Consider the following 23,719-nt stretch of genomic DNA (forward strand, 5'->3'; position numbering starts at 1 on the left):
CAAGGGCAGCTGTGACAAGTCACCAAAACTTGGTGGCTTAAAACAACACGCTTATCATCTCAGTCCTGGGGTCACAATTTGCATCTTAGGGGCTAAATGCAGGCGTGGGCAGGGCGGGTCCTTCCGGAGGCTCCAAGGGAGCAGCGGTTCCCACCTTTTCCAGCTTCTAGAGGCGCTGCATCCCTGGCTCGCGGCCCCTCCTGCATCCTCACAGCCAGCAGCACAGCATCTCCCGTCTCTCTGCCTCTGACCCTCCCGCCTCCCTCTTATAAGGACCCTGGGATGACGCTGGGCCCCTCGGGGAATCCAGGGTCGTCCCTGTCTCAGGGGCCTTAACAATCCCACCTGCGAAGTCCCCTCTGCCCCGTGAGGTGACACGTGCTCAGAGGCCCAGGACCAGGCCCTGCCAGTCTATGGCGGGTCGGTGTCCCCCAGCCTCCCTCACCTCCTCGCTGCCTCAGGCACCCCAATGAGTTCCCAGGTCCGAGCCTTTGCTTGGCTGTGCCCGGCCTGGAGTGCCCTCCCAGACCTGGCCCCCACGTGGCCGAGTCCCCGTCTCCAAACTGGCAGGTGCTTTTGTCGAAGCCTCCCTGCCCCCCAGCTTGTGACTGGACTCCTATGGCCCCTGCTCAGCTCACTGTCCCCTAGACTCAGGGGCTCCCTGAGGGCCGGCCGCGTCTGTGGGGTCCGGCGGTGTCCCCAGTGCCCAGCACAGCAGGCGCTCAACGCATGTGAAACCAGTGAGTCACCAGACACGGGCTCGTCCGGACCGGGCCTTCCCTGGCCTCGGTCTTCAGCCGCCCGCCCGGCTCGCGCGCCTCCTGGAATCTCGGTCCAGCCGTCACTCATGGATCCTGGGCCTCAGGAGACCAGGACGGGCAGGGAGTGCGTGGGCGGGTGGTGTCGCTGCGTGCGGACCCCGCGCCTCCGGGCCCCCGCGCCGCACCCCCCCGCCCCCCCAACCCTGCGTCCAACGCCAGGAACATGGGCCGGCCGCGGTGGCGCCAGCGCACGGACGCGTAGGTGTCGTAGCCGTTCTCCTCGATGCGCTCCCGGAACCTAGCGCAGACCCGCTGCGGGGCGGGCTGTAAGCGGCCCTGGGCACGCCCCTGGACACGCCCCCGCCGGGCGCGCCCCACGCACCCCAGCCCACCCCGCGCACTTGCACTCACCGACCAGGAGAGGCGGCCGCGGCGGTTCATGGCCACGTAAAAGCCGGTGTTCATGGCCTTCAGCGCCACGACGCTCACGCGGATAGGGCGCAACTCGAAGAAGACGCCTGCGGGGAGGGGCTGGGTCAGGGCCCGCCCACCACCCACTCGCCCACCCACCCCGCTCTTCATTCATTCATTCGTGTGGGGAACATTCCCCAAGTACCTACCGTGCTCCTGGCCCTGTGCTGGGCGTGGGGACGCACCAGGGACCACTCAGGTCCTGCCCGCATCTGCCCCGAGGCCGGGGGCGGGGGAGGAAGGACACCAGGCCAGGGGGAAGGCCTGAGGCAGGACTGGCCCGGATGGGTCGGGGGAAGTCAGTGGGGAGGGCTCAGGCTTTTCTCTGGAGGGCAATGGGGAGCCCAGGGGAGGGCCCCGTTAGTCAGGGATGAGAAAACCAAGCCAGAGGAGGTGAGTGCCTGCCAGGTGAGCTGCTGCTATCAGATGTAGACCGCCGGCAGTGACCATGACAGCTCGGCTAGCCGCGGCCGTGTCCGGTTATGGGGGAGACAATTCCAGACAATTCCAGGCAGACGGCCCAGGCAACGGCCTGGGGGTGGGACACAGGGTGTTTAAAGCACAGTGTGTTCACATCAGTGATACCCGCTAACACTGCTTGAGTGCCAACTGTATGCCAGGCATTGTATCCCACCAAGCCCACACAGCAGCCCCAGGAGGGAGGTGTGGACCGTGCCCACTTCCCACAGGGGAAAACTGAGGCCTGAGAAGTGGCAGAGCCAGTTCCTCGGGCCCTGTCTGTGGATGGATGACCCTGGGCGAGCCCTGCCCCATTTGAGCTGATGTTTCCTGTCCAGTGAAGCAGAGCTGGGGGACAAGCCCCAGCCCACACTCTCTGAGCCACACCCAGGCACTGGGGCCTAATCTGGAGCCAAGGCCTTGCCCTCTGGTGTTCAGTCTGGACTTGGATGCCTCAGGTAACGGGCAGCTCACCTCATGTCCCATAGGACATTTGCACCTGCTATTTCCTGGGTCAGGCACTCAGCTCCTCTTGTGCACGGCCCGCTCCTTCTTTCTATATGAGGCTCAGCTCAAGCCCACCTCCTCATTGTCACACTTATCGCTGCCCAGATGCGGAAACCGAGGCTCAGAGAGAAGCAGTGACTGTCCCAGGTCACCCAGCAGAGCCAGACCTCACCCCCAGCCCGAGGCCACCCTTCTTGGCCAGGCCCACCACTGAGCAACTGGCCCAGCCCCCTGTCTTGCCCTCGTCCAGTTAGCCTAATGAGGGCCTTGAGAGCCCCAGATGAAAGCAGGTGGGAAGGGCAGGAGTGATTATCTGCCCTAATGGTGGTGATTCAGGCAGTGGCCGGCAATGGCTCGGCTCCCCCGCTCCCCTGCCCGGCCTCAAAAATGTGGGGAGACTGAGACAGGCCTGGGGTCACCGACCACCCTGGTCTCCCACTTATCACCAACCTCCTCCTTCTCTTTCTTTGTCCCTTCATCTCCTCTTGCCTCATACATTCCACAAACACATATTGAGCACCTACCGTTTGCTGGGCAGGGCAGCAGGGATATGACTCCAATTCGATGAGGTTCTGGGCACTTTGGAGCCCCAGCTCCATGCCCCCACCTCCCACCTCAGGCAGGTCATTTGCCCTCTCTGTGCCTCAGTTTCCTTATCTGCCAAATGGGTGTCTAGGAAGACATAGAGGGGTCCCCAACTCCGGCAGGTCCTGAGTTTTGTTTTGCAGGGTGGGGAGTTCAGAGTTCAGACCCAGCTCTGCCCCCATCTCATTATGTACTGGGCCCACGGGGGCCCTTCCAGGAGCCTCAGCTTCCCCTCTGTAAATGGGCCCCGTGACCCCAACCTCAACTATCTCACAAAGACCCTTCTGCTGAGCCAGGCCCGGAGCTGGGAGCTTCCCCTGTGACCTTCACCCCAACTGTCCAACCCTCCTTCCAAGTGGGTTGGACCCCATTTTACAGTTGAGGAAACTGAGGCCCCAGTCAGAAAATGACTTGGCTGACGCCACGCAGCCAGAGAAGCCTCCGGACCCTCCCTCAAGTGAGAGAGGATCCCAGCTCACTGCTGCTACTACTGCTGCCTTTGCTGTTATTGTCCGCCTATCTGCCCTGTACCCCTGCCCCCGCGCAGCGCCCCCGGCTACTCACTGTCAGGGCTGTCGCGCCAGCGGGTGCCCTGCACGCGGCCGCTGGGATCCACACACAGGAAGAAGTGGGTGGAGAAGAGGCGCCGCCAGCGCACGTCGCCCTCCAGATGCGTGTAGCTGCGCGGTCTCCGCGGACTGTTCGGGGTCCCCGCGGCGCCGGGCGCCCGTGCCAGCAGTAGCCACGCCAGGCCCAGCCACAGGCGGCCGCGTATAGCCCCGCGCCCTGCTCGCCGCCGCCTGCTCTTGTCTCCCCGCGCGCGTCCGCGGCTCTGCCATTGCGAGATGGGGGGCGGAGTGCTTGACGGGGCCAATGGGGGCCTCGGGGGCGGGGCCAGAGCCACAGTGGGTGGGCCGGGATGCGGGGCGGGGCCGTGGTCAGGGCGGCCTGACCGCCCTGCAAAGTCTGGGACAGGCCAATGCGGCTCCTGGGGGGCGGGACCAGAGCCGCAGGGGGCGGGATGACTCCCCACGGGGGCGGGGCCAGTACAAGGGCGGGGCCCATTCGGGAAAACACTCCGGCCTCCACGCGTGTTTATTTGTCTTGCGGGGCGGGGAGGGCGGTGCTTCTCCGTGAGTAGCCAGATTGGCCTGCAGGGGCTGCGGGGGTGTGAGTGTGAGAGAGGCGGGCCACAGAGAAACGGCGGGAGTCAGAGCCAGAGAGAGGGAGAGACAGAGCCAGAGACAGCGAGATATAAAGACAGAGCCAGGTGTACAGCACAGGTCTTGTAATAACCTATGATGGAAAAGAATCCAAAAAAGAATAGATATATATGTATAACTGAATCATTTTGCGGTACGCCTGAAGCTAACACAACATTGTAAATTAACTACACATCAATTTTTTAACAGGGTAAAAAAAAAAAGACAGAGCCAGACACAGAGAAAGACAAAGACAAAGAGACAAGAGACTGAGAGGCAGAGATAGACAGAGACTAAGATGGAGGGACAGAGACTATGAGACTGCACAGGCGGAGATGGCTGAGACAGAGACAGAGACAGACAGATGTGTGAGAGACAGAGAGACAGGGAGAGACGGAGCTGCCCAGGGGTCAGAGGTTGGGACGGAAGTTCTGGCCCGAGTGCCTGTCCCTGCCAGTCAGGCCCCTGGGCAGGGAATGCCCCGGGGGGCTTGTCTACCCGTCCAACTGGCGCTTCCTGAGAGCCAGGCCCAGGGGGCATGCGGCTTCGCTGAGGGGTGGGACAGTGTGGGTGGAGGAGCAGGTGAACTGTTGGAGCACGCTGTGCACACAGGTGTTGGGCAGGAAGGTGGCCGATGGGAGGATGGACAGCTGGGCATGTCCGCGGCCAGCTGATGGGGACCGGGATGATGACCAAGGCCAGCACCCCGTCCCCAGCATCCGTCTCTGCATGTCCAAGGTGGTAGGAATGGGGCCGCACTGTTTACACCCACACCTGCTCATCATTTACAGACACACCCACCCAGTGCCCAGGGCCCTGCGAGGTGAATGCAGTAAACCTTCACAGACTCAGAGCCAAGCGACATCATTGACAGGTGGGGAAGCCAAGGCCCAAGAGGGGCAGGGATTTCCCCAAGGCCCCACACAGGACACATCCCAGGGCTCCCTGCGTTTTGGCTCCTGGCGGCTCAGTTCTACAGCCATGGATGCAGGCGACACCTTTAAATAGCACCGGGGTGAGGACAAGGTGACAACCCTGCCCTGATGGACTGCTGGGGGGCCAACCGGTCCAGCCGGATGGTGTCGCCGGGATGCCTTCCTGGTGGCTCCAGAGATTCCCTGATCCCTCTTCCTGGCCCCAGGAGGGCCACGCAGGGGGTGTGGCAGACATCCAAGCCCAGGACCCCAGGACTGAGATGGGAGTCCAGCCCGGACTGTCTCCCCACACTCAGAGCCCTGAGGCCAGCACCCAGGGGACTGGCCTGCAGGCATCACCTCCCCAAGCCTTGCCTCCTCCTGTGGAAAATAGGCCTGGAGAGGGAAGGCTGGAAGGATGGAATGAGATAATCCACGACCTCACTGGGTGCTCGGAATAACACCTCCATGTCCCGCCAGCTAGAAACTTGGTCTTCCCTTCCTAGACTGTCCCCACCCCACCTGCCAGGAGGACAAGATCCAGGGCCCTGTATGACTGGAGGGGACCCACGCCTGGGAAAACAGCTGTGCCCCAGGTGCTTTTCACAACAGCTTCACTGAAATATAATTCACATGCCACCCACTTCACCCAGGAAACTGTGCAATTAGTGCTTTCAGTACAGAGTTGTCAACGCTTACCTCTGTCTAGTTCCAGAACATTCCATCACCCCAAAGAGAAGCCCCGTCCCCATCAGCAGTTGCCCTCATCCCCTCCCCAGCCCCTGACAACCACGAATCTACTCTCTGTCTCTGTGGATTTGCCTGTTCTGGACGTTTCGCATCAATGGACTCACACCCTTTGTGTCCTTCTGTGTTTGGCTTCTCTCACTGAGCATTGTGTTCAACTTCCATCCATATTGTATCAAATGTCAATGCTTCACCACTTCGCATGGTTGAGTGATGCTCCCGTGTGTGGAGGGACCATATTCTGTTTATCCATCATCCATTGATGGACACGTGGTTGTTGCTGCCTTTTGGCTGTCGTGAATCATGCTACTGTGGACGTGCGTGTACGAGTTTAAGTGTGAACATAAGTCGCCATTTCTCTCATGTATATACCCAGGAGCGGAACTGCTGGGTCACATGGTGATTCTATGGTTGGCTTTTTGAGGAGCTGCCAGAACGTCTTCCACAGCGGCTGCCCCATCTCACATTCTCACCAGCCATGCACGAGGGCTCCAGTGTTCCCACCTCTTCACCAGCAGCTGTGATTGGCCATCGTTCTGATTGCAGCCATCCTAGTTGGGTACAGCGGTATCTCGCTGTGGTTTTCTGGAAGACGTCAAGCCTACAGACAAGTTGTGAGAACAGCACAATGAACGCCTTGTTCCGGGAGTCCCCAATTCTACATATTATTATTATTATTATTATTTTACTATTTATTTATTTATTTATTTATGGCCGTGTTGGGTCTTCGTTTCTGTGCGGGGGCTTTCTCTAGTTGTGGCAAGCGGGGGCCACTCTTCATCGCAGTGCGTGGGCCTCTCACTATCATGGCCTCTCTTGTTGTGGAGCACAGGCTCCAGACGCGCAGGCTCAGTAACTGTGGCTCACGGGCCCAGCTGCTCCGTGGCATGTGGGATCTTCCCAGACCAGGGCTCGAACCCGTGTCCCCTGCATTGGCAGGCAGATTCTCAACCACTGCGCCACCAGGGAAGCCCCCTACATATTATTTTTGATTTCCATCAGCTGGAGGATGGGTAAATACACTGCAGCAAACTCACGGGGGAGTACTATGCAGCCACGAAAAAGAGTAACCCACTGAATACACAACAACGTGGATGATTCTCAGACAGAATGAGGAGAAGCAGTCAGACACAATAGAGGTCCATCTATGGGACATTCTGGAAAACCAACCCATGTGTGAACTGTCCGATGGGTGTAGCCCTCAGGGGCAATGATAGGGGACGTGAGGGGGTTTCAGGGGCTGGGTGTTCTTTGGAACACCCCTGTGTCCTGGAAAATTAATTGAACTGTATTCTTTCTTTTTTTTTTGGCCGCGCCCACACGGCCTGTGGGATCTTAGTTCCCTGAGCAGGGATGGAACCACGCCCCCTGCATTGGATGTGCAGAGTCTTAACCACTGGACCACCAGGGAAGTCCCGTGAACTGTATTCTTGATGTGTGCACTGTTCATGTTCTACCTGAAAAATACACACGTGTGGTCTTTTTATGTACGTGAGTATTTGAGAGGCAGCCTCAGAAATGGTCGGACGAGTATTTTTTTTTTGTGGCTGTGCTACGCGGCTGGGGATCACATTTCACCGACCAGGGATCGAACCCGGACCCTTGGCAGTGAAATCGCGGAGTCTTAACCGCTGGTCCGCCAGGGAATTCCCGGACGAGTCTTCTAATGGCAAGGTGCTCCGTCATAGCCAAGTGGCAACCTCATCCCTCATCCACGCTCAAATGCCCCCTCTTTTCACCGTTATGTCCTTGAATACCTTTTTTTCTCATCCCAAACCTGGGTAGGGCACACGCAGTACCTTCTGTTCTCTGTCTCTGTGATTGGCTGAATAAAGGCCCACAAAGATGTGTCCACATTCTAATCCCCAGAACCTGTGAATCTGACCTTATTTGGATAAAGAGTCTTGGCAGCTGCCATTACATTAAGATTTTCAAATGAGATCATCCTAGGCGCCCTAAATGCAGTCACAAGTACCCTTATGAGAGACACAGACACGGAGGAGAGGCCACGTGAAGGCGAAGGCAGAGACGGGAGGGACACGGCCACAAGCCCAGGATGCCTGGAGCCCCAGAAGCTGAAAGAGGCAGTAAGGACCCTCCCTGGGAGCCTCCGGATGGGGCACGGCTCTGTCCACACCCTGATTTCATCCCAGTGATACTAGTTTTGGATGTCTTGTCTCCAGAAATATGAGAGAATTAATTTCTGTTGTTAGGGCACCAAGTTTGTGGTCGTTTGTTACGGTGGCCCCAGGAATCTGATGCCATGTCTTTCCATCTAGAGAGCATTCCTTGCCTTCCTCAACACGTCTTCTTTTTTTTTTATTAATTTTTTATTGGAGTATAATTGATTTACAATGCTGTGTTAGTTTCAGGTGTAGAGCAAACTGAATCAGCTATGCATATACATATATCCACTCTTTTCTAGATTCTTTTCCCGTATAGGTCATTACAGAGTACTGAGTAGAGTTCCCTGTGCTACACGGTAGGTCCTTACTAGTTATCTGTTTTATATACGGTAGTGTGTGTATGTCCATCCCAATCTCCCAGTTTATCCCTCCCCACCCCCCAACACTTTTGAAGTCTCACAGAATGTCCCACAGCCTAAGTTCATCTGAACGTCTCTTGGTTCAATTTGGGTGAAAAGTTTTGGGGAAGCACCCAGCACACGTGAACAGCTTCTGAAACACAGTCTTGCCCAAACCCCAACGTCTCGACGCCATGACCCCCTCTTAAGGACATCTGTCTCCACTTGTCTCATGTGTTATTCATATTTTCATGCTTAAGTTTTACAAGGAAATTTGATATCCCCATCAGGAGTGGAAAACCAGTGCCATACGTTGACACATTGACAATAAGCTGTAAGAAGAAATACAAAGAGAAGAGACCATGTGACAAAAGTCTCCGATTGGCAGGACCCCAGCCCGGGAGCTGAGACAGGGGTAACACGCAGGTGGCACCAAGCGAGACCGCCCGTGTTTGAGCAGGGACTGAAAGGAGAATGGCTTCCTCACCGCCAAGATCCAGGATCCAGCTCTTGGGGAGATACTAGTTTAGGGAATCTGATGTCCCAGAGAGTAGAAGAGGAAACTGAGGCAAAAGAATTCAGAAGTCTTGGCTTCCAGCCCAGGTTCCTGGCTCTGCCAGACTGCGGGGATACGAGGGGATGTCTCTAGGTCTTGGGGAGGCCAGGGCCAGCTGATTCAGTGACCCCCTCCCCCACCAGGCCAGGAAGGAAACCCTAGGTGTGAGCCAGGTCTGAGGTCACGGCCCCCCAGGGCATCTTGGGGTGGATTGGGGCGGGTTCGGGAGGATGCTGCTGTCTGTTGAAAACATTCCCAGCTGGTGGCATCACAGTGCACAGGCCCGCGTGGGCAGCTGCGTCTGGAATGTGCTGTCGAGAGGCGTCCAGACCTAGGAGTCTGGCCCTTCCAGAGTACAGGTCCGGCCTCCACTCCGGGTAGTGGGGAGACTGAAGTCCGAGCAACTGGGGACAGGTGGCAGCTTGAGCTGAGGCCCCTAAGGCCCACCGTGGTCTGGCCCCTGAGCACCCTTCCACCTTTGCCTCTGCTTCCTCTCTCCCAAACACTGCTCGAATTCCAACTTTCCACAGTTATTCCTGCCTCTCAGGGCCTTTGCACTCGCTTTGATTGTTGCCTGGAGAGCAGTTACACCATGTGTGCCTATTCTCATCCTTCACATACCAGCCAATCCCAGAGCAGACCCTCCCTCCCCTGACCTCAGTTTCCCCAACTGAATGATAAGGTGAGGCATGCCTTCCAGGTCTGATTCTAAAGTTCTGGCCCTGCTTACTCCTGAGTGGGATCTCCCTGGAGACCAGGGCTGAGATGCTTCAGGCTCCAGGGATTATTTTATTCCACTTGTCATCAAATCAACTTAGTTAGAGGTGAGTCTGCGCTCTCTGCCCCACTCCGTCCCTGGCCTTGGGAACTAGTGGGTAAACTGAGGCCACAAAGAGTGAATGAGGGAAATGTCCAGGAAACACGATGACCCAGCTGACCGTTGGCTCTGCGACTTTGAGTCAGACGGATGTGGGCCTTCATTCCAGTCTCTCTAACATTTGTGCTGTGTGTCTTTGGGGAACTTGATTGACCTCTCTGAACTTTAGCTTCCTCCACAATAAACCGGAGATAGTAATAGTTCCCTCCCGAGAGCTATCTTTGGATCAATGAAGATCGCGGATAGGAATCTCTAAATTGCAGAACGCTGTCCTAATTATTTGGCGACTATTCCTTAAACAACAGCAACAACAAAACCCAGGTTCCGGGTTCTCCCAAAGATGGCTTAGATTCTCGCAGTGTTGCCCAAGCAACGGCTCTGTCCCGCCCCGCCACGACAGCGAACAGCCAATCAGAGGGCGCCACCGGCGCATGCCCCCCGCCTCCGGCGCCCCGCTGCCCCCTGGGAATTGTGGTTCTGTCGGCGCTCTCCAGGCGCGTTGTCCCTTCGCGGCCGCCGTAGGCCTTAGGACTACAACTCCCGGCGGGCGCGGGCGACGCGGTGGTCCCGCGTGCTGGCGGCATGTCTGCCGTGCGCTGGGGCCGCGGCGCGGCGGGGTTCGGGAGGGCCCTGTGGCCGGCGGGCCCCCCCGGCCTCCTGGCCGAGGAAGGTAATGAAGGGGAGTCCCGGGACCGCTGCCCTGCCCCCCCACCCGCGGCCGTGACCTTTGGCTTCTCGACCCTCGGGATCCAGCTCCCTCCGACCTTTGCCCTTTGCCCTTGGGAGTTCTGGGGAACCCAGTGACTCGACGCAGCTTTCACTCGTCCTTGGTCCACTCTCCGGACAGGAGTCGGCGGGGCACTTTGATCTTCGACCCTTGATTTCTTTTGGAGCCCCATGACCCACTACTTACGGTTTAGGGTTTTTAACCTTTGAATTGTCTGTGCCTTAGTTCGACGAACATTTTATCCTCCACCCCACGCCCCAGTTTTCTTTTTTCCTTTGCCCGTGGTGTCCCCTTCACTTTTGTCCTGTTAGTTTCTTTCCAGTGTGAGACCGGTGACCACTGACAGTTCCCACTGCCTTTAGGGTTCCTTTGCCCCGGATCCTGCGATTCCTGACCCTGTGAGGGCCCTCCCTCCCCCACCCCTGATGCCCGCCTCCTTCAGCCTCCCTGGTCTCTCCTGCAGGGGCCCTTGGTGGCGTCTGGGGCCGTAAGAGGAGCTCGACTGCCAGCCCTTGTGAGCAGGACCGCCGGAAGGACTGGGGCCATGCCGAGCTGCTGGAGGGTGAGCCTGACCCCCGAGGTCTGGGGCCTGAAGCCCCTTCCTCACTGTCCCCCACGTCGGCAGCGCTGCTGGGAGCCGCCTCCCTGGTTCCCCACAGTGACCCCGGTGAGAAGGGATGTCAGTCTGTAAGGTGGGGTGACTCATGGGGTCCCGCTCTCTGGTGGTCCGAGGGCCCCCACAGTGAAGCGAGTGCTGTACACAGCGAGCTCTTGTAGTTCCCTCGTCCGAGCAGGGGCTCACCCTTTCCAGATTAGACAGTCGAGGCCCAGATCTGTGGCTGGAGAGACTGGCTCAAGGCCACACACCGCTGCACGTGCAGAGCTGGGCTTTGAGCTGTGACTTGACCAAGCTCAGTGGTCCTGGCTCAGCTTCCTGGGCTTGGGTGCATGATGGGGTCTAGTCGTGGTCATTGTCACCTGGGACGGACAGCCAGGTCCTGGTGGCCTCTGTAGCAAGTGGGGGGCATCTGTCCTTCTCGCCACCTCACTGTCCTCTCCTTCCCAGACGTCCAGTGCCTCCTGCTTCCCCTCCTGTCCCTCGTCCGGTGTGTGTCCCCCAGCCAGGAGTGGGGTGGGGGAGGCTTTGAAAAACACCTAATTTCAGAAAACCCCAAACACACAGAAGTGAAGCCACAGGTCCCACGCGCTTCAAGAGCAACCTTTTTTCGTTTCTCACCCATCTCGTTATTTTAAAGCTAAGCCCAGGGTCTGGAAATCTGAATCACTTCATCTCACTCCTCAGCCTTGAACCGTCCAACTGTTTTCCTCTCTCACAGAATAATCTCCAGACCCCCACTGAGGGCCATAGACCTCCGGGCCTTTGCCTACCTCCTCGGCTTCTGGCATCAGGAGCTTTGCACCTGTTTGTCCCGGGTCACCCCCCAGGTGGCTCAGATGCGGCCGCCTCCGAGGGAAACCTGTGCCCACATCCTGCTTCTGCCTCGTGTCCTGCCCCACGCTTTGCCGCCGGACAGTCTCCCGCACATGCAGAAAGGGTCTGCTGAGTCTCCGGTCACTGGGGCCAGGGCCGCACCTGTGTTTCTACTCTGGGCCAGCTCTCTCTGGGGCCGATGTTGTAGTGAGACAGGCGCAGGCAGGAGATGGATACCCTTGGTCCTCACGTTCGTGGATTCTGTGTTTGCAAAGTCTCCTACGAGCTGAACTTGTAACCCCAAAGCCAATGCATGCCTTCCCAGCTGAGGAGGAGCTGGGCGACTCCCTGTCGACAGGCGTCCTTTTCAGGGTGTATCTGGTGCCACGTTTTTGCATTTTGTGCTGTTTGTTGGTGGTTCTGCAGTTTAAAATGGCCCCAGGCGTGGTGCTGGGGTGCTGCCTAGTTTCCTCAGCTCAAGGGGGCTGTGACGTGCCTTTCGTAGAAAATCTGCGTGTTGGACGAGCTTTGTTGAGGAATGAGTTGTAGAAGTACTGGCTGTGAGTTCAATGTTAGTGAATCAGCAGTACACAGGAAATAAGATATCTCAGGTGAGAACTCACAAAACAGGGTTATGTGTGGACCTGTTGGTGGAAATGGGACCATGGGCTCTCAGGAGCCCCGTGTTTGCCTGGGAGTGGTGGTTCCCTGTTCACCAGCTCAGTGGCCTGAAACTCTGTAGAACAGAACTGCCCCAGGTCCTGAGAGCTGACTGTCGGTGAAGTGGCACAGGGCAGCGGCGGGCTGTGAATTGTCTGTGTGGGGGGGGGGATAATGGCACGTGCAAAGGCCCTGAGGCCATTACAGATGGAGTGGGGGTGGGAGGTGCAGGGAGGCGCCGGCACCCGGGTGGATTTTGAAGGCAGAGCCCTGAGGAGGCGCTCACGGGCTGCATGTAGAGGGGGAGAGTCGCAGACGACCTGTGACTTTTGGTCGGGCTGGGAAGGACAGAGCTTGCTTGGGGAGGTGGGGGAAGACGCAGAGAGGCAGGTTGTGGGCAACACCGGGAGCCTGTTCGGGACGTTGGGTTCGAGTGGCTCGGGTGGATGGGTGCTGGTTGGGTGGGCGGGGCGTGCGTGGCCGACGAGGTAAGTCTAGGGACGTTTGCGGTGGTCAGCAGACGCACAGGGCTGAGGTCTCTCGCCTCCTGGGCAGCGGGGTCCCCTGACGTCCCGCCCTCTGCCCCACAGTGCTCAAGGCGCGGGTGCGGCAGCTGCAGGCCGAGGGCGTGGCAGAGGTGACGGTGAAGAGGGTGGCCAAGAGGGTGGCCGTGGCTCGAGCCCCAGAGGCTGGCGGCGCCCAGCCACCCAGGCAGGCCCAGGCAGGGGCCGAGGGGGCCGCCCCCATGCTCAGCAGCCGCTGGGCGCAGAAACTGGACGACGATCAGCGGCTGATGGAGAGGCGCAAGCAGCGGCTGGAGGGGAAGCTGCAGAAGCACGTGGAGAAGGTGGCCTGGCAAAAGCAGCTGCGCTCGGAGCCCCGGCTGCTGAGCAGGAAGCTGGCGAGCCAGCTGCAGCACTGGGAGCAGGGGGCGCCCCGGAGCCCGTGGGAGGAGCAGCTGGCGCAGCTGCTGCAGGAGGCCCCGCAGGGGCGGAGCGGCGAGGCGGCGGCGGCCCCGGCGGACAGAGGCCCCGAGTCGCGGCTGGAGGGCCAGCGGCAGAGGCTCCTGTCCTTCTTTGAGTGCTGCCTGCTCACGGGCAACCTGCCCCTGGCCCACCACGTGCTGGTCACCCACCACAGCAAGTCCCAGCAGCAGCGGCTGCTCACACTCTCCATGTACAACATGGTCATGCTCGGCTGGGCTCGCCAGGTGAGTGGCTGGGCCCCGGGAGCGAGTGCCCCGGGGCCGGAGGCGGAAGCCAACTTGGGGGCACTTAGATTCGAACCCTTGTCTTTTAGCCCCAGGGCTCAGGCCTTTGTCTTTTATTGTTTTAATAATTCTTTAGGCTTGTCGATTATGAGTCACACGTGGCCTTCAAAGCAAAGTGGGAAAATGACCAAAAGAGCAGGAAGAAGCTGTGCTCTGGTTCAGAGCATTTCCTTCTGGTTACTTGACCACGGCTCTGGTGTGAGGGGCGCTGCAGACCCTTCTTGGGGCTGCGACCTCAGTGCTTTCCATCTAGCTTGTTCTTGTCTCGAGTTTCCTAGGTGGGATCCTTCTTTTTAATGCAGACATTCACAGCTGTGAATTTCCCTCTGGGAACAGCTTTAGCTGCTTCCCTCTCCCACGTTTTCTGTTTTCTCCTGCGATTTCTCCTCTGACCCGTGGCTGCTTAGGAGAGTTGCTTAAGTGCCCTTGCGGTGAAAACTTCCGCCAACACCCTCCCTCCCGTGGGTCTGTGGCCTCATTTGAGGAGCAGCAGGGAAAGCGTTAGTGCCGGGCAAACAAGGGAAACAGCTGTGTGAAGACACAGGTGCAACTCGCTAAGGCAGGTTGGCGGCAGGGACTTGGCTGTGCTGACTCACGCACAGAACGCGGCCCAGAGCCGCCTGATAGCGCTGGGAGGCTTCCAGGGGCTCCACAGCGACAGTCACAGGGAGCTTCTTGCCTGCATTGTCTTTGCAGGAGGGCACTCAGTTCCCAGGAGTTAGTCTGCCTTCCCAGGTCTCTGGCTTCCGGCGTCCCCCCCACAAAGGGTCCTGTTACGGCAGCATATTTCTGATTAGATGAGCTTCCTGGGGCTGCTGAACAAATGAACACAAACCGGGAGGCTTAAAGCAGCAGAAGTTTGTTTTCTTTTAGTCCCAGCGGCCAGACGTCCGAGGTCAGGGTGTGGCAGGGCCCCACTCCCTCTGGAGGCTCCAGGGGAGGGTGCTTCGCGCCTCTGCCAGCTCCTGGGTCTGCGATGTCCCTTGGGCTGTGGCCGCGTCCCTCTGATCTCTGCCTCAGTGGTCACACGGCCTCCTCCAGTGTGACCTCATCCTAACTGCACCTGCAGGGACCCTGTTTCCAAATAAGGCCCTTTTCTGAGGTTCCAGGTGGATGTGAGTTTTGGGGGCCCTAGGCAGCCAGCCTATGTCGAGCAGGCCTGGCTGCCACCCAGACCTGAGTTTAGTCCCGTTCTGCCGTGTGCTCCCCATGGCCACACCCCTCCCTTCCCTCTGCGCCTCGGGTTTCCCATCTTGGGAGGAGTGAGGGCTGTAATCCAGGGCTCCAACCTCATGTGTGTGTGTGTTTAACACTGTGAAGGTTCGAATGCATGTTTTCATGGTGGTGGTGACATTACTGTTGAGTTTTGTTTTTTTTCTTTCTTTTAATAAAAGTTGTTTCCACTTTTTATTTATTTGGCTGCATCAGGTCTTAGTTGTGGCTCGCGGGATCTAGAGCGCAGGCTCGGTAGTTGTGGCGCACGGGCTTAGTTGCTCCGTGGCATGTGGGATCTTCCTGGACCAGGGCTTGAACCCGTGTCCCCTGCATTGGCAGGCGGGTTCTTAACCACTGCGCCACCAGGGAAGTACTCCTACTGTGAGTTTTTAGAGGTAGGATAGATGGGCTGAATCTAGACCAGCAGCGTCCAGTAGACCTTTCTGTGACGTTGCCAGTGTTCTTCATCTGCTCCAGCCTCCTGTTGCTGCTGAACCGAGTATTTAATTTAAACTAAGCTAAGTGGCCGGTATGGTTGGTGACTACCGGACTGATCGCCCCCCCTTCCCCCCGCACCCCGGGCCGTGCAGACAAGCACCTAGGACCCAGTTGCTGGCACGTGGTCTGGGGTGGCAGCACCTCTCAGACAGGGTGCAGGACACATGGCGGGGTGCTGGGAATGCCTCTCTCTGGAAGGGTCTGTGGCATCTCTCCTGAGCCACCAGTGGGCTGGAGGAAAAACCGCGGGGGAAGGTAGCGGGGAGGCCTGTGTGGAGGAAGGAGGCCCGGTCGTCGGGAACCTGGGTAGAGGAGCAGGTGGGCAGCAGGGAGCACTGTGGGCCGAGCTGGGGCCTCCCTTCCGCCCACACCCGGCGCCCCCGCGGGCCCTCACCCCGCTTGGTTCCCCCAGGGCTCCTTCAAAGAGCTGACGTACGTGTTCTTCATGCTGAAAGATGCCGGCCTCGCCCCGGACCTGCGGTCCTACGCGGCTGCCCTGCTGTGCGTGGGGCGCCTGGACCAGGCTGCTGGCGCCGCCCGAAGGTGGGTGGGTCGGCGTGGGGTGGCCTGGCTGAGCTGGGGGCTGGGATCCCTGGGGCTCCGCGGGCACCGGCGCTGTGAGCCGGGTGCGTGTGCCCTGCAGGTGCCTGAAGCAGATGGCGCAGGACGGGCTGCAGCTGCAGGGGCTCCTCACGGCTGTGCCGCTGAGCGCCGAGGAGCGGGCTGAGCTCCTGCGGGCCGTGCGCAAGGCCAAGCCCGCCTTCACCCCCCCGCGGCCGCCCGTGCCCCCGCCCCAGGTCAACACCTCGCCGCTGCTCCGGGAGATCTACGCCAAGGTGAGCTGGGGCCTGTGGCCTGGCACCTGCCGGGAGCGGGGGGCCGGGGGGGAGGTGTTGTCTCCGGGCGCCTCGGCCCCTCCCCGTCTCTCTTGGCGGGGTCGGCCCCACCCAACCCCATGCTGGCGGGAGGGAGGCTGTTGTGGGGGGCCCACGCTGCACCGTCCTCGGTTTCCACGTGGCAATGCAGCCGTGGGCCGAGCGTCGGGGTGTCGCAGGGCCTGTGTGCCCTCCCTAAGACTGGACAGCTAACTCCGCAGGCGGCAGGCAGCGGGCGAGGCCGCATCGCCTCCCAGGGTGGAGTAGAGCATGACACCTTGAGGCACTGGGTTTTTTCTTTTTTTTTTAAAGGATTTTCTTATTTATTTATTTATTTATTTATTTATTTATTTTTGACTGTGTTGGGTCCTCGGTTCGTGCGAGGGCTTTCTCCAGTTGCGGCAAGCGGGAGCCACTCTTCATCGCGGTGCGGGGACCGCTCTTCATCGCGGTGCGCGGGCCTTTCTCTATCGCGGCCCCTCCCGTCGCGGGGCACAGGCTCCAGACGCGCAGGCTCAGCAATTGTGGCTCACGGGCCCAGCTGCTCCGCGGCATGTGGGATCTTCCCAGACCAGGGCTCGAACCCGTGTCCCCTGCATTGGCAGGCAGATTCTCAACCACTGCGCCACCAGGGAAGCCCGGTTTTTTCTTTTTACTGGGACATAATTCTCTTATTCTACAGTTCACCTTTTAAAGTGTAATTCAGTATTTTTTTTTTTTTAGTACATTGATCTCTATGTAATTCCAGAACATTCCATTATCCCAAAAGGAAGCCCATCCCCATCAGCAGTCAGTCCCCATCCCCCCCCCACCCCCCCCGCACCAGCCCCTGACAACCAGGAACCCACTCTTGGTGTCTGCGGATCTGCCTGTTCTGGACGTTTCCCATCAGTGGAATCACACCCTGTGTGTCCTTCTGTGTCTGGCTTCTCTCACTGAGCATCGTGTTCTCAGGGTCCATCCACGCTATAGCGAGTGTCAGGGCTTCACCCCTTCTCAGGGTTGAGTGATGTTCCCGTGTGTGGAGGGACCACATTGTGTTTATCTATCATCTGTTGATGGACACTTCGGTCGTTTCTAGTTTTTAAGCATCGTGAACTGTGCTGCTGTGGCTGTGGACAGGTCTTTGTGTAGATGTATATTTTGGATTCTCAGTGTGTTGGGTTTTGCTATTTTTAATTTATCTATTTTTGGAAGGGTCACACGTTCACACAGTTGCAAGCTTAAAGAGAAAACAGCAGCATCCGGGGACTTGCACTGTCTTCCTGGGCGTCCTGCCCGCCTGGCAAGGCCAGCAGATGCGGTTACACCAGCATCGTTGTCTCACTATCCTGGGCCCTGCTCTCCCCCCAGCGTTAAGGATGGATGATTTTCAGGAGACTTGGGAAAATGACTGTGATTCTGCCATGGGGGCGGGTGGGGGTCCTGGCACGTGTAGGGTGGGCAGCTGCTCTTCTTGACCTCGGGTGTGGATGGAACCCTGGGGGACTCAGGTCGAGAGGTCAGGCACCGGGACCTCACCACCAGCCTGTTGCCACCAGCAGGACCCCACTGTGTCCTACCCGAGGCTGCACTTGTCCCTGAAGGAGCTGCAGGGCCTCTTCCGACAGCAGCTTCGCGTGGAGATGGCCACCACTGTCACCATGGAGTCCGTGGAGAAGGTTCCACTGCTGACCAAGGAGGTCCTGCATGCGGTAAGGGGCTGGGGGGTGGTCCGCTCCGGCCGAGCTGGGCGTCCCCTGCCTGGGCAGGGTCGCGTGGGGGAGGCCGGCTGCACGGCACCCCCCCACCGCACCCCCACTGAGCCAGGCACTGCCAGGCGTAGGGCTGGGGCCTCGCGGGCTGCAGGGTTGGGTGGGCACGGTGATGACTCCTTGTGTACCCCCTCCCCCCAGCGGAAGACCCTGGCAGGCTTGCGCACCCGATGGAGGACGGCGCTGTACCGGGAGCTGCAAGAGACCAAGGAGAGCGAGGCCCACGCTGCTCGAGAAGGCCGCCTCTCACTCTTCCCGTACCTGTGCCTGCTCAGCGAGAAGGAGATTGTGGGGATGCTGCTGCAGGTGCGCACGGGGCCGGGGGGAGGGGCTGCTGGGGGTGTGCCTGTGGGGTCCACATGGAGCGCGGGGCTCATGGCGCTCGCTGCCCTCCAGACCCTGCAGGCGCTGCCCGCGCAAGGAGAGTCACTTCTCTTCCTGGCGCACGAGCTGGGTCTGCGTGTCTTCAAGAGGAAGCAGCTCAGAAACGAGGTGCAGGAACTGGAGCAGCGCTACTCCAAGTACCTGCACCTGCTGGCCTCCGACACCCAGGTGAGGCCCAGGAAGCCTGGGTGGGGAAACCCAGGCGTTGAGCGGAGGTCCCCTCCCCTCTCTCCTCTCCCCTTTCCTGAGGCGACCAGATTTGCCCCCAGACTCCACCTCATTTTCCTCACCTAGCCCTGGGATAGCAGTCAGCTCACCCCTCCCTGGGGGTGGGCGGAGGTCTCCAGCTCTGCACCCAGACCCTCATCCCCATGAGCCACCCTCCCGCTTGCAGGTGGCGGAACCATGCCTACCACGGCAGCATTGGGAGGCACTGGGGGTGCCTGAGGCCCCCCACGAGCAGCCCTGGCCCATGTCAGTGGTGGTGCAGCTGGGAAAGCAGCTGGCGGAGGTGCTGGTGCGGGCCGCGCAGATGCCCAGCAGCCTGGCAGCGCCCCGGAGCCCAGGCACGCTCATCCCTGTGCTCTACCACGTGTACTCCTTCCGCAGCTTCCGCCAGGTGGGCCACTGTGGGGACGGGCCTGCGAGGAGGCCGCGGGCTCCTGGTGGTGCAGGGCCCCTGGGCCGTGGTGGGATCCTGCCAGAATTCTGCTGTGGCCCTGGACCTGGTCTCAGGGTCGGGGCATCTGAGGGGACCCCAGGGCCCTCCTCCACTGCCTTTGGGGCAGCCCCCGAACCTTCTCCGCCTGCCCCGCCCCCAGATCGGGATCCTGAAGCCTCACCCGGCCTTCACGCAGCTGCTGGAGACGGCGGCAGAGCGCACACTGACCTTTGAGTCGACGGACGTGCCCATGCTGTGCCCGCCACTGCCCTGGACGTCGCCCCACTCGGGTGCCTTCCTGCTGAGCCCCACCAAGATGATGCGCTCTGTGGAGGGCAGCCAGCAGCACCAGCTCCTGCTGGAGCGCTGCCCGCCTGCCGAGCTGCACGGTGCCCTGGATGCCCTCACCCAGCTGGGCAACTGTGCCTGGCGGGTCAACGGGCGCATACTGGACCTGGTGCTGGAGCTCTTCACTGACAAGGGCTGCCCTCGCCTGGGTGTGCCCGCCCCGCCCTCCGAGGCCCCCCGGCCACCCGAGGGCCGTCAGGCTCCCAAGGGCTGCTTGCTGCCCGAGGTCTCGCCTGCCGAAAAGGCTGAGATGCGGCGGGAGCTGGCCCGGCGCCTGAAGGTGGCACGGGAGATGCAGAGCCTGCGCGCCGACGCACTGTACCGCCTGTCGCTGGCCCAGCACCTGCGGCACCGCGTCTTTTGGCTGCCGCACAACATGGACTTCCGCGGCCGGACCTATCCCTGCTCACCGCATTTCAACCACCTGGGCAGTGACCTGGCCCGCGCACTGCTGGAGTTCGCCCAGGGCCGCCCACTCGGCCCCCACGGCCTCGACTGGCTCAAGATACACCTGGTCAACCTCACAGGGCTCAAGAAGCGCGAGTCGCTGCAGGCACGCCGGGACTATGCGGACGAGCTGATGGAGGACATCCTAGACTCGGCGGACCGGCCCATGACGGTGGGTGGCGTGGGGAGGACAGCGGCTGGGCCCTGACCCCTGACCCCTGACCGCTCTCCTGGCCGCCGTGGCGCCCACCTCAGACCCATGCAGGCACTCCCCACCCCCTGCTTCTTCCCAGGCACCCTTCTGCTTGTCTTTCCCTCTGTCCTGGGCCATCGGCAGCCTCCCATGCCACAATAGGCCTCCCTCCAGGCTGACCCCTCCCTGGTCTATCACTCCTGTCCTCTCTCCACACCATTCAGGGCCTCCCGGTGTCCCCACGCCACCTGGGCCCGCCCAGGAAGTGCCCCCAGGCTGGCTCTGACCCCACCGGGCCTGGCCTCACCCAGCCCGCTGCTTCCTGCAGGGCCGCAAGTGGTGGATGGAGGCAGACGAGCCCTGGCAAACCTTGGCGTGCTGCATGGAGGTCGCCCAGGCGGTGCGTGCCCCCGACCCCACCGTCTATGTCTCCCACTTCCCGGTTCACCAGGTGAGCTGGGGGACTCCGGTGTGGAGCGTGCCCGGCCCTTGTGGGCGCCTGCCAAAGGTGGCTCGCTCGGGTTGAGGTGCCGAGGGATGGCACGGGTGCCCGGCACCTGCCCATCCCACTCTGACAGGCTGGTGTTCCCACGGTGAGCAGCTTGTGCAGACACGCCCCCCCACCCCCCCGCCCTTTCTGTGCCTCGGTTCCGCTTTGTGGGGGCTGATGCCCGCCTGTCATTGTGGGTGGTCCAGGGAGCACCCCGTGAGCCGAGCTGGGGAAGCCTGGAGCTCGCCTTGCCCCGCCCCTCGCTCCCTGCTCCTCACCCTCCACCCGTCGCCCAGGACGGCTCCTGTAACGGCCTGCAGCACTACGCCGCCCTGGGCCGGGACAGCGTGGGGGCCGCCTCCGTCAACCTGTTGCCCTTGGACCTGCCGCAGGACGTGTACAGTGAGGTGGCTGCACAGGTGCGCACCCACCCCGCCCCCGCTTGTTCTTATCCCCCAGACCCACCCGGGTCTGTCTTCCGAACATCTGGGTGCTGTGGACCCCACTGCCACGGCCGCCAACTGTCACGTGACCCGGCAGTCAGGCAGGGTTCCTGGGGGACGTGTCGGGGGGCGATGGTGAGGTCCACGGGAAGAGAAGGCGCCTCGGGGTGGGTGGCTTCGGGGTGGGCAGGGCCCTGCCCACTGACCCCCGCTCCTCCAGGTGGAGGTGTTCCGCAGGCAGGACGCCGAACAGGGTGTGCGGGTGGCCCAGGTGCTGGAGGGTTTCATCAGCCGCAAGGTGGTCAAGCAGACGGTGATGACCGTCGTGTACGGGGTCACCCGCTACGGGGGCCGCCTGCAGATCGAGAAGCGCCTCCGGGAGATCCACGACTTCCCCCAGGTGCGCGGGGCCGAGACTCCAGATCCTGCCGGCCACTGTCCGGTAGCAGGTGGCCGCTGGGCAGCAGGCGGTCCTGACACAGGGTCTTGTCTCTGCCCACCGTGGGGTCCTCCAGCGGGGTCCATGGGAGCGAGCCCACCCCCTCAGAGTGTGCGAGGTCACTGGCCCAGGGCCATCAGGCGTCGTGGCGGGAACCTGGGCCCCGCCCACGCCCTCCCCTCGCCCTCTCCCCAGGACTTCGTGTGGGAGGCTTCTCACTACCTCGTGCGCCAGGTGTTCAACAGCCTGCAGGAGATGTTCTCGGGTACCCGGTCCATCCAGGTGAGGCCTCATCTTCCCCCTGCCCCCGCCTCGGCCGTGGCTCCCCAGACCCGGCCCCCCTGAGCCCGGTGTCCATCCCTGCAGCGCTGGCTGACCGAGAGCGCCCGGCTCATCTCCCACACGGGCTCAGCCGTGGAGTGGGTCACGCCCCTGGGCATCCCCGTCATCCAGCCCTACCACCGTGACTCCAAGGTCATGGTATGTGCAGCCCCGCCCTTGCCCCGCCCCTGCCCCCACTGCGCCAGGCAGGACTCAGCGCCCCCTGCCCCTACCGCCCCTACCCTGCAGATCAAAGGCGGGCTCCAGAGCCTCACCTTCAGCAGCAGCGTGGACACCAGCCAGTGAGTGCACGGGGGGGGGGGGGGGGGGGGGCCAGGGCGCCTGGGCCAGGAGGCCACTGGGGTCGGGCCAGGCCGGGCTGAGGCTCCAGAGTCCCCCACCTTGCACCCCGCCCCCAGGAAGCCCAACACGCTGAAGCAGAAGAACGGCTTCCCGCCCAACTTCATCCACTCGCTGGACTCCTCGCACATGATGCTCACGGCCCTGCACTGCTACAGGTGCACCGGGGCTGGGGACCCCGCGGTGGGTGCCACCCGCTGGAGATGGGGTCAGGCGAGGACCGAAGCCGTGGGGGCCTGGGGGACCTGGTGCCCCGGAGGCGACAGGCCGCGAGGCAGGGAGGGGTTGGGATGCGGCTGACTGGGCGGGGGAGGGGCTCCAAGTGTGAAGCTGGCCCTCGGAGGGTCCCCGGGCCCGGCCTGCTGTGTGGCCTGCTCTTGATGTGTGTGGACCTGCCGGGGCAGGCAGAGGTGTCTAGTCTCTCACGGTTCTGTTAGAAACGGCTGCTCCTGTGGGGGGTGTGTGGCCGCACTGAGCCAGACTGCTGTGGGGGTTCTGTGTTCTGTGCCCCCCTGGGGTGGCTTGGGGACCCCTGGGATGGAGCCCTGTGGTGGAAGGGGGCCCAGCCTCAGCCACCCCCTACGGGAAGCTGAGAATCAGTTGGGTGGCAGTTGAGGGTAGGGTGGCAAAGAGGCTTCTTCCTAAGAGGAGAACTTGTCACTTGCCTGCTGAGGGGCACGTGTAGCTGCTGGAGTGCGCGGGGGTGAGGGGCGAGAGGAGAGTGGGCGTCACTGGACAGTGGGCCCCCCCGGCTGAGCGGTGGGGAGGGGCTTGAGATGAGAGCTGGGCCAGTGCTGGGCGGCGAGGGGGTGTGGATTGTGAGGGAGGAGACCTCAAGGCGTGGTGTCTCCACGGGGGCCCCTCACTGCTGCTGCAGGAAGGGCCTGACCTTCGTCTCGGTGCACGACTGCTTCTGGACCCACGCCGCTGACGTTGCGGTCATGAACCAGGTGCAGGCCCACCCCCACTAGGGCGGACACCCCCGGCTCTCGCGCCCCCAACCTCAACCCCTCCTGACCTGGGAAGCCCGGTCCCCCTGCCCCTTGGGCCTGGTTCCTGGCTGCTGACGCCCCCCACCCCCCCACCCCCCCACCCCCCCGCCGCAGGTCTGCCGTGAGCAGTTCGTCCGTCTGCACAGCCAGCCCATTCTCCACAACCTGTCCAGGTTCCTGATCAAGCGGTTCTGCTCCGACCCCAGGTGAGGCCCCCCCAGCCCAGCACCACAGTGGCCGCTCCCTCCCCAGGCCGCCCCGGCCTTACCCCCACCCTGCCTTTGCCTTCAGGACCTCCAAGAGCATCTGGGTCTCCAGGCTGATGGACACGCTGCTGTCTGTGCCCAAGGCAGGTGAGGCCCAGGGCTGGACGGCCCCTCACAGGGCTGGGGGCAGGGCCTTCCCCAGGGCCCGCCCCCAGCCTTCTGCTCTGCTCCGCTCCGCAGGGACCTTCAACCTGGAGCAGGTGAAGCACTCCACGTACTTCTTCAGCTGACGGCCAGTGCTGCCTCCCTGTACTTTAGTGTGAATAAACGGTCTGTCACCACGTGGGGGCTGCTTGCCTCGGGGAGGGGCGGGCTGCGCGCTGGGTCCGGGCAGAGCGATC

General features: G+C 61.2%; 2 protein-coding genes across 7 annotated transcripts; one reads left to right on the forward strand and one right to left on the reverse strand.

Annotated features, from left to right (window-relative positions):
- Window positions 1-861: 861 nt before the first annotated feature.
- Window positions 862-5,369, reverse strand: FGF22 (fibroblast growth factor 22). Its single transcript, XM_057540481.1, is given in 6 exon segments — window positions 862-942; window positions 945-1,073; window positions 1,173-1,279; window positions 3,348-3,643; window positions 4,484-4,655; window positions 5,345-5,369. Coding segments are annotated over 6 exon segments (810 nt in total).
- A 4,771-nt stretch (window positions 5,370-10,140) lies between these two features.
- POLRMT (RNA polymerase mitochondrial) lies at window positions 10,141-23,661 on the forward strand. 6 transcript variants are annotated; one of them, XM_057540150.1, is made up of 21 exons: window positions 10,141-10,273; window positions 10,794-10,997; window positions 13,013-13,632; window positions 15,818-15,948; window positions 16,049-16,241; window positions 17,822-17,974; window positions 18,176-18,340; window positions 18,431-18,586; window positions 18,813-19,037; window positions 19,240-20,046; window positions 20,396-20,518; window positions 20,854-20,976; window positions 21,221-21,400; window positions 21,635-21,721; window positions 21,806-21,919; window positions 22,010-22,062; window positions 22,180-22,278; window positions 22,998-23,070; window positions 23,227-23,318; window positions 23,404-23,465; window positions 23,559-23,661. In XM_057540150.1, exons 1-21 carry the CDS (start codon window positions 10,186-10,188, stop codon window positions 23,606-23,608), a joined length of 3,798 nt encoding a protein of 1,265 aa, XP_057396133.1. In that variant the 5' UTR covers window positions 10,141-10,185; the 3' UTR covers window positions 23,609-23,661. The 6 variants fall into 6 exon arrangements, 5 of the variants coding, with proteins under 5 accessions (XP_057396133.1, XP_057396134.1, XP_057396135.1 ...); XM_057540151.1 differs by having other exon boundaries at window positions 17,825-17,974; XM_057540152.1 differs by having other exon boundaries at window positions 10,794-10,892.
- The last annotated feature ends 58 nt before the right edge of the window (window positions 23,662-23,719 follow it).

The sequence above is a fragment of the Balaenoptera acutorostrata genome, chromosome 2 (assembly GCF_949987535.1).
Source record: "Balaenoptera acutorostrata chromosome 2, mBalAcu1.1, whole genome shotgun sequence".
In the NCBI taxonomy this organism is placed as follows: Eukaryota; Metazoa; Chordata; class Mammalia; order Artiodactyla; family Balaenopteridae; genus Balaenoptera; species Balaenoptera acutorostrata.

Bases quoted from the DNA above. Each gene is read 5' to 3' on its own strand.
- POLRMT (XM_057540150.1), top strand. From the start codon at position 10,186: ATGTCTGCCGTGCGCTGGGGCCGCGGCGCGGCGGGGTTCGGGAGGGCC. The intron at 22,279-22,997 runs GTGCACCGGGGC...CTGCTGCTGCAG, and splicing joins ACGGCCCTGCACTGCTACAG to GAAGGGCCTGACCTTCGTCT. The intron at 23,466-23,558 runs GTGAGGCCCAGG...TCCGCTCCGCAG, and splicing joins GCTGTCTGTGCCCAAGGCAG to GGACCTTCAACCTGGAGCAG.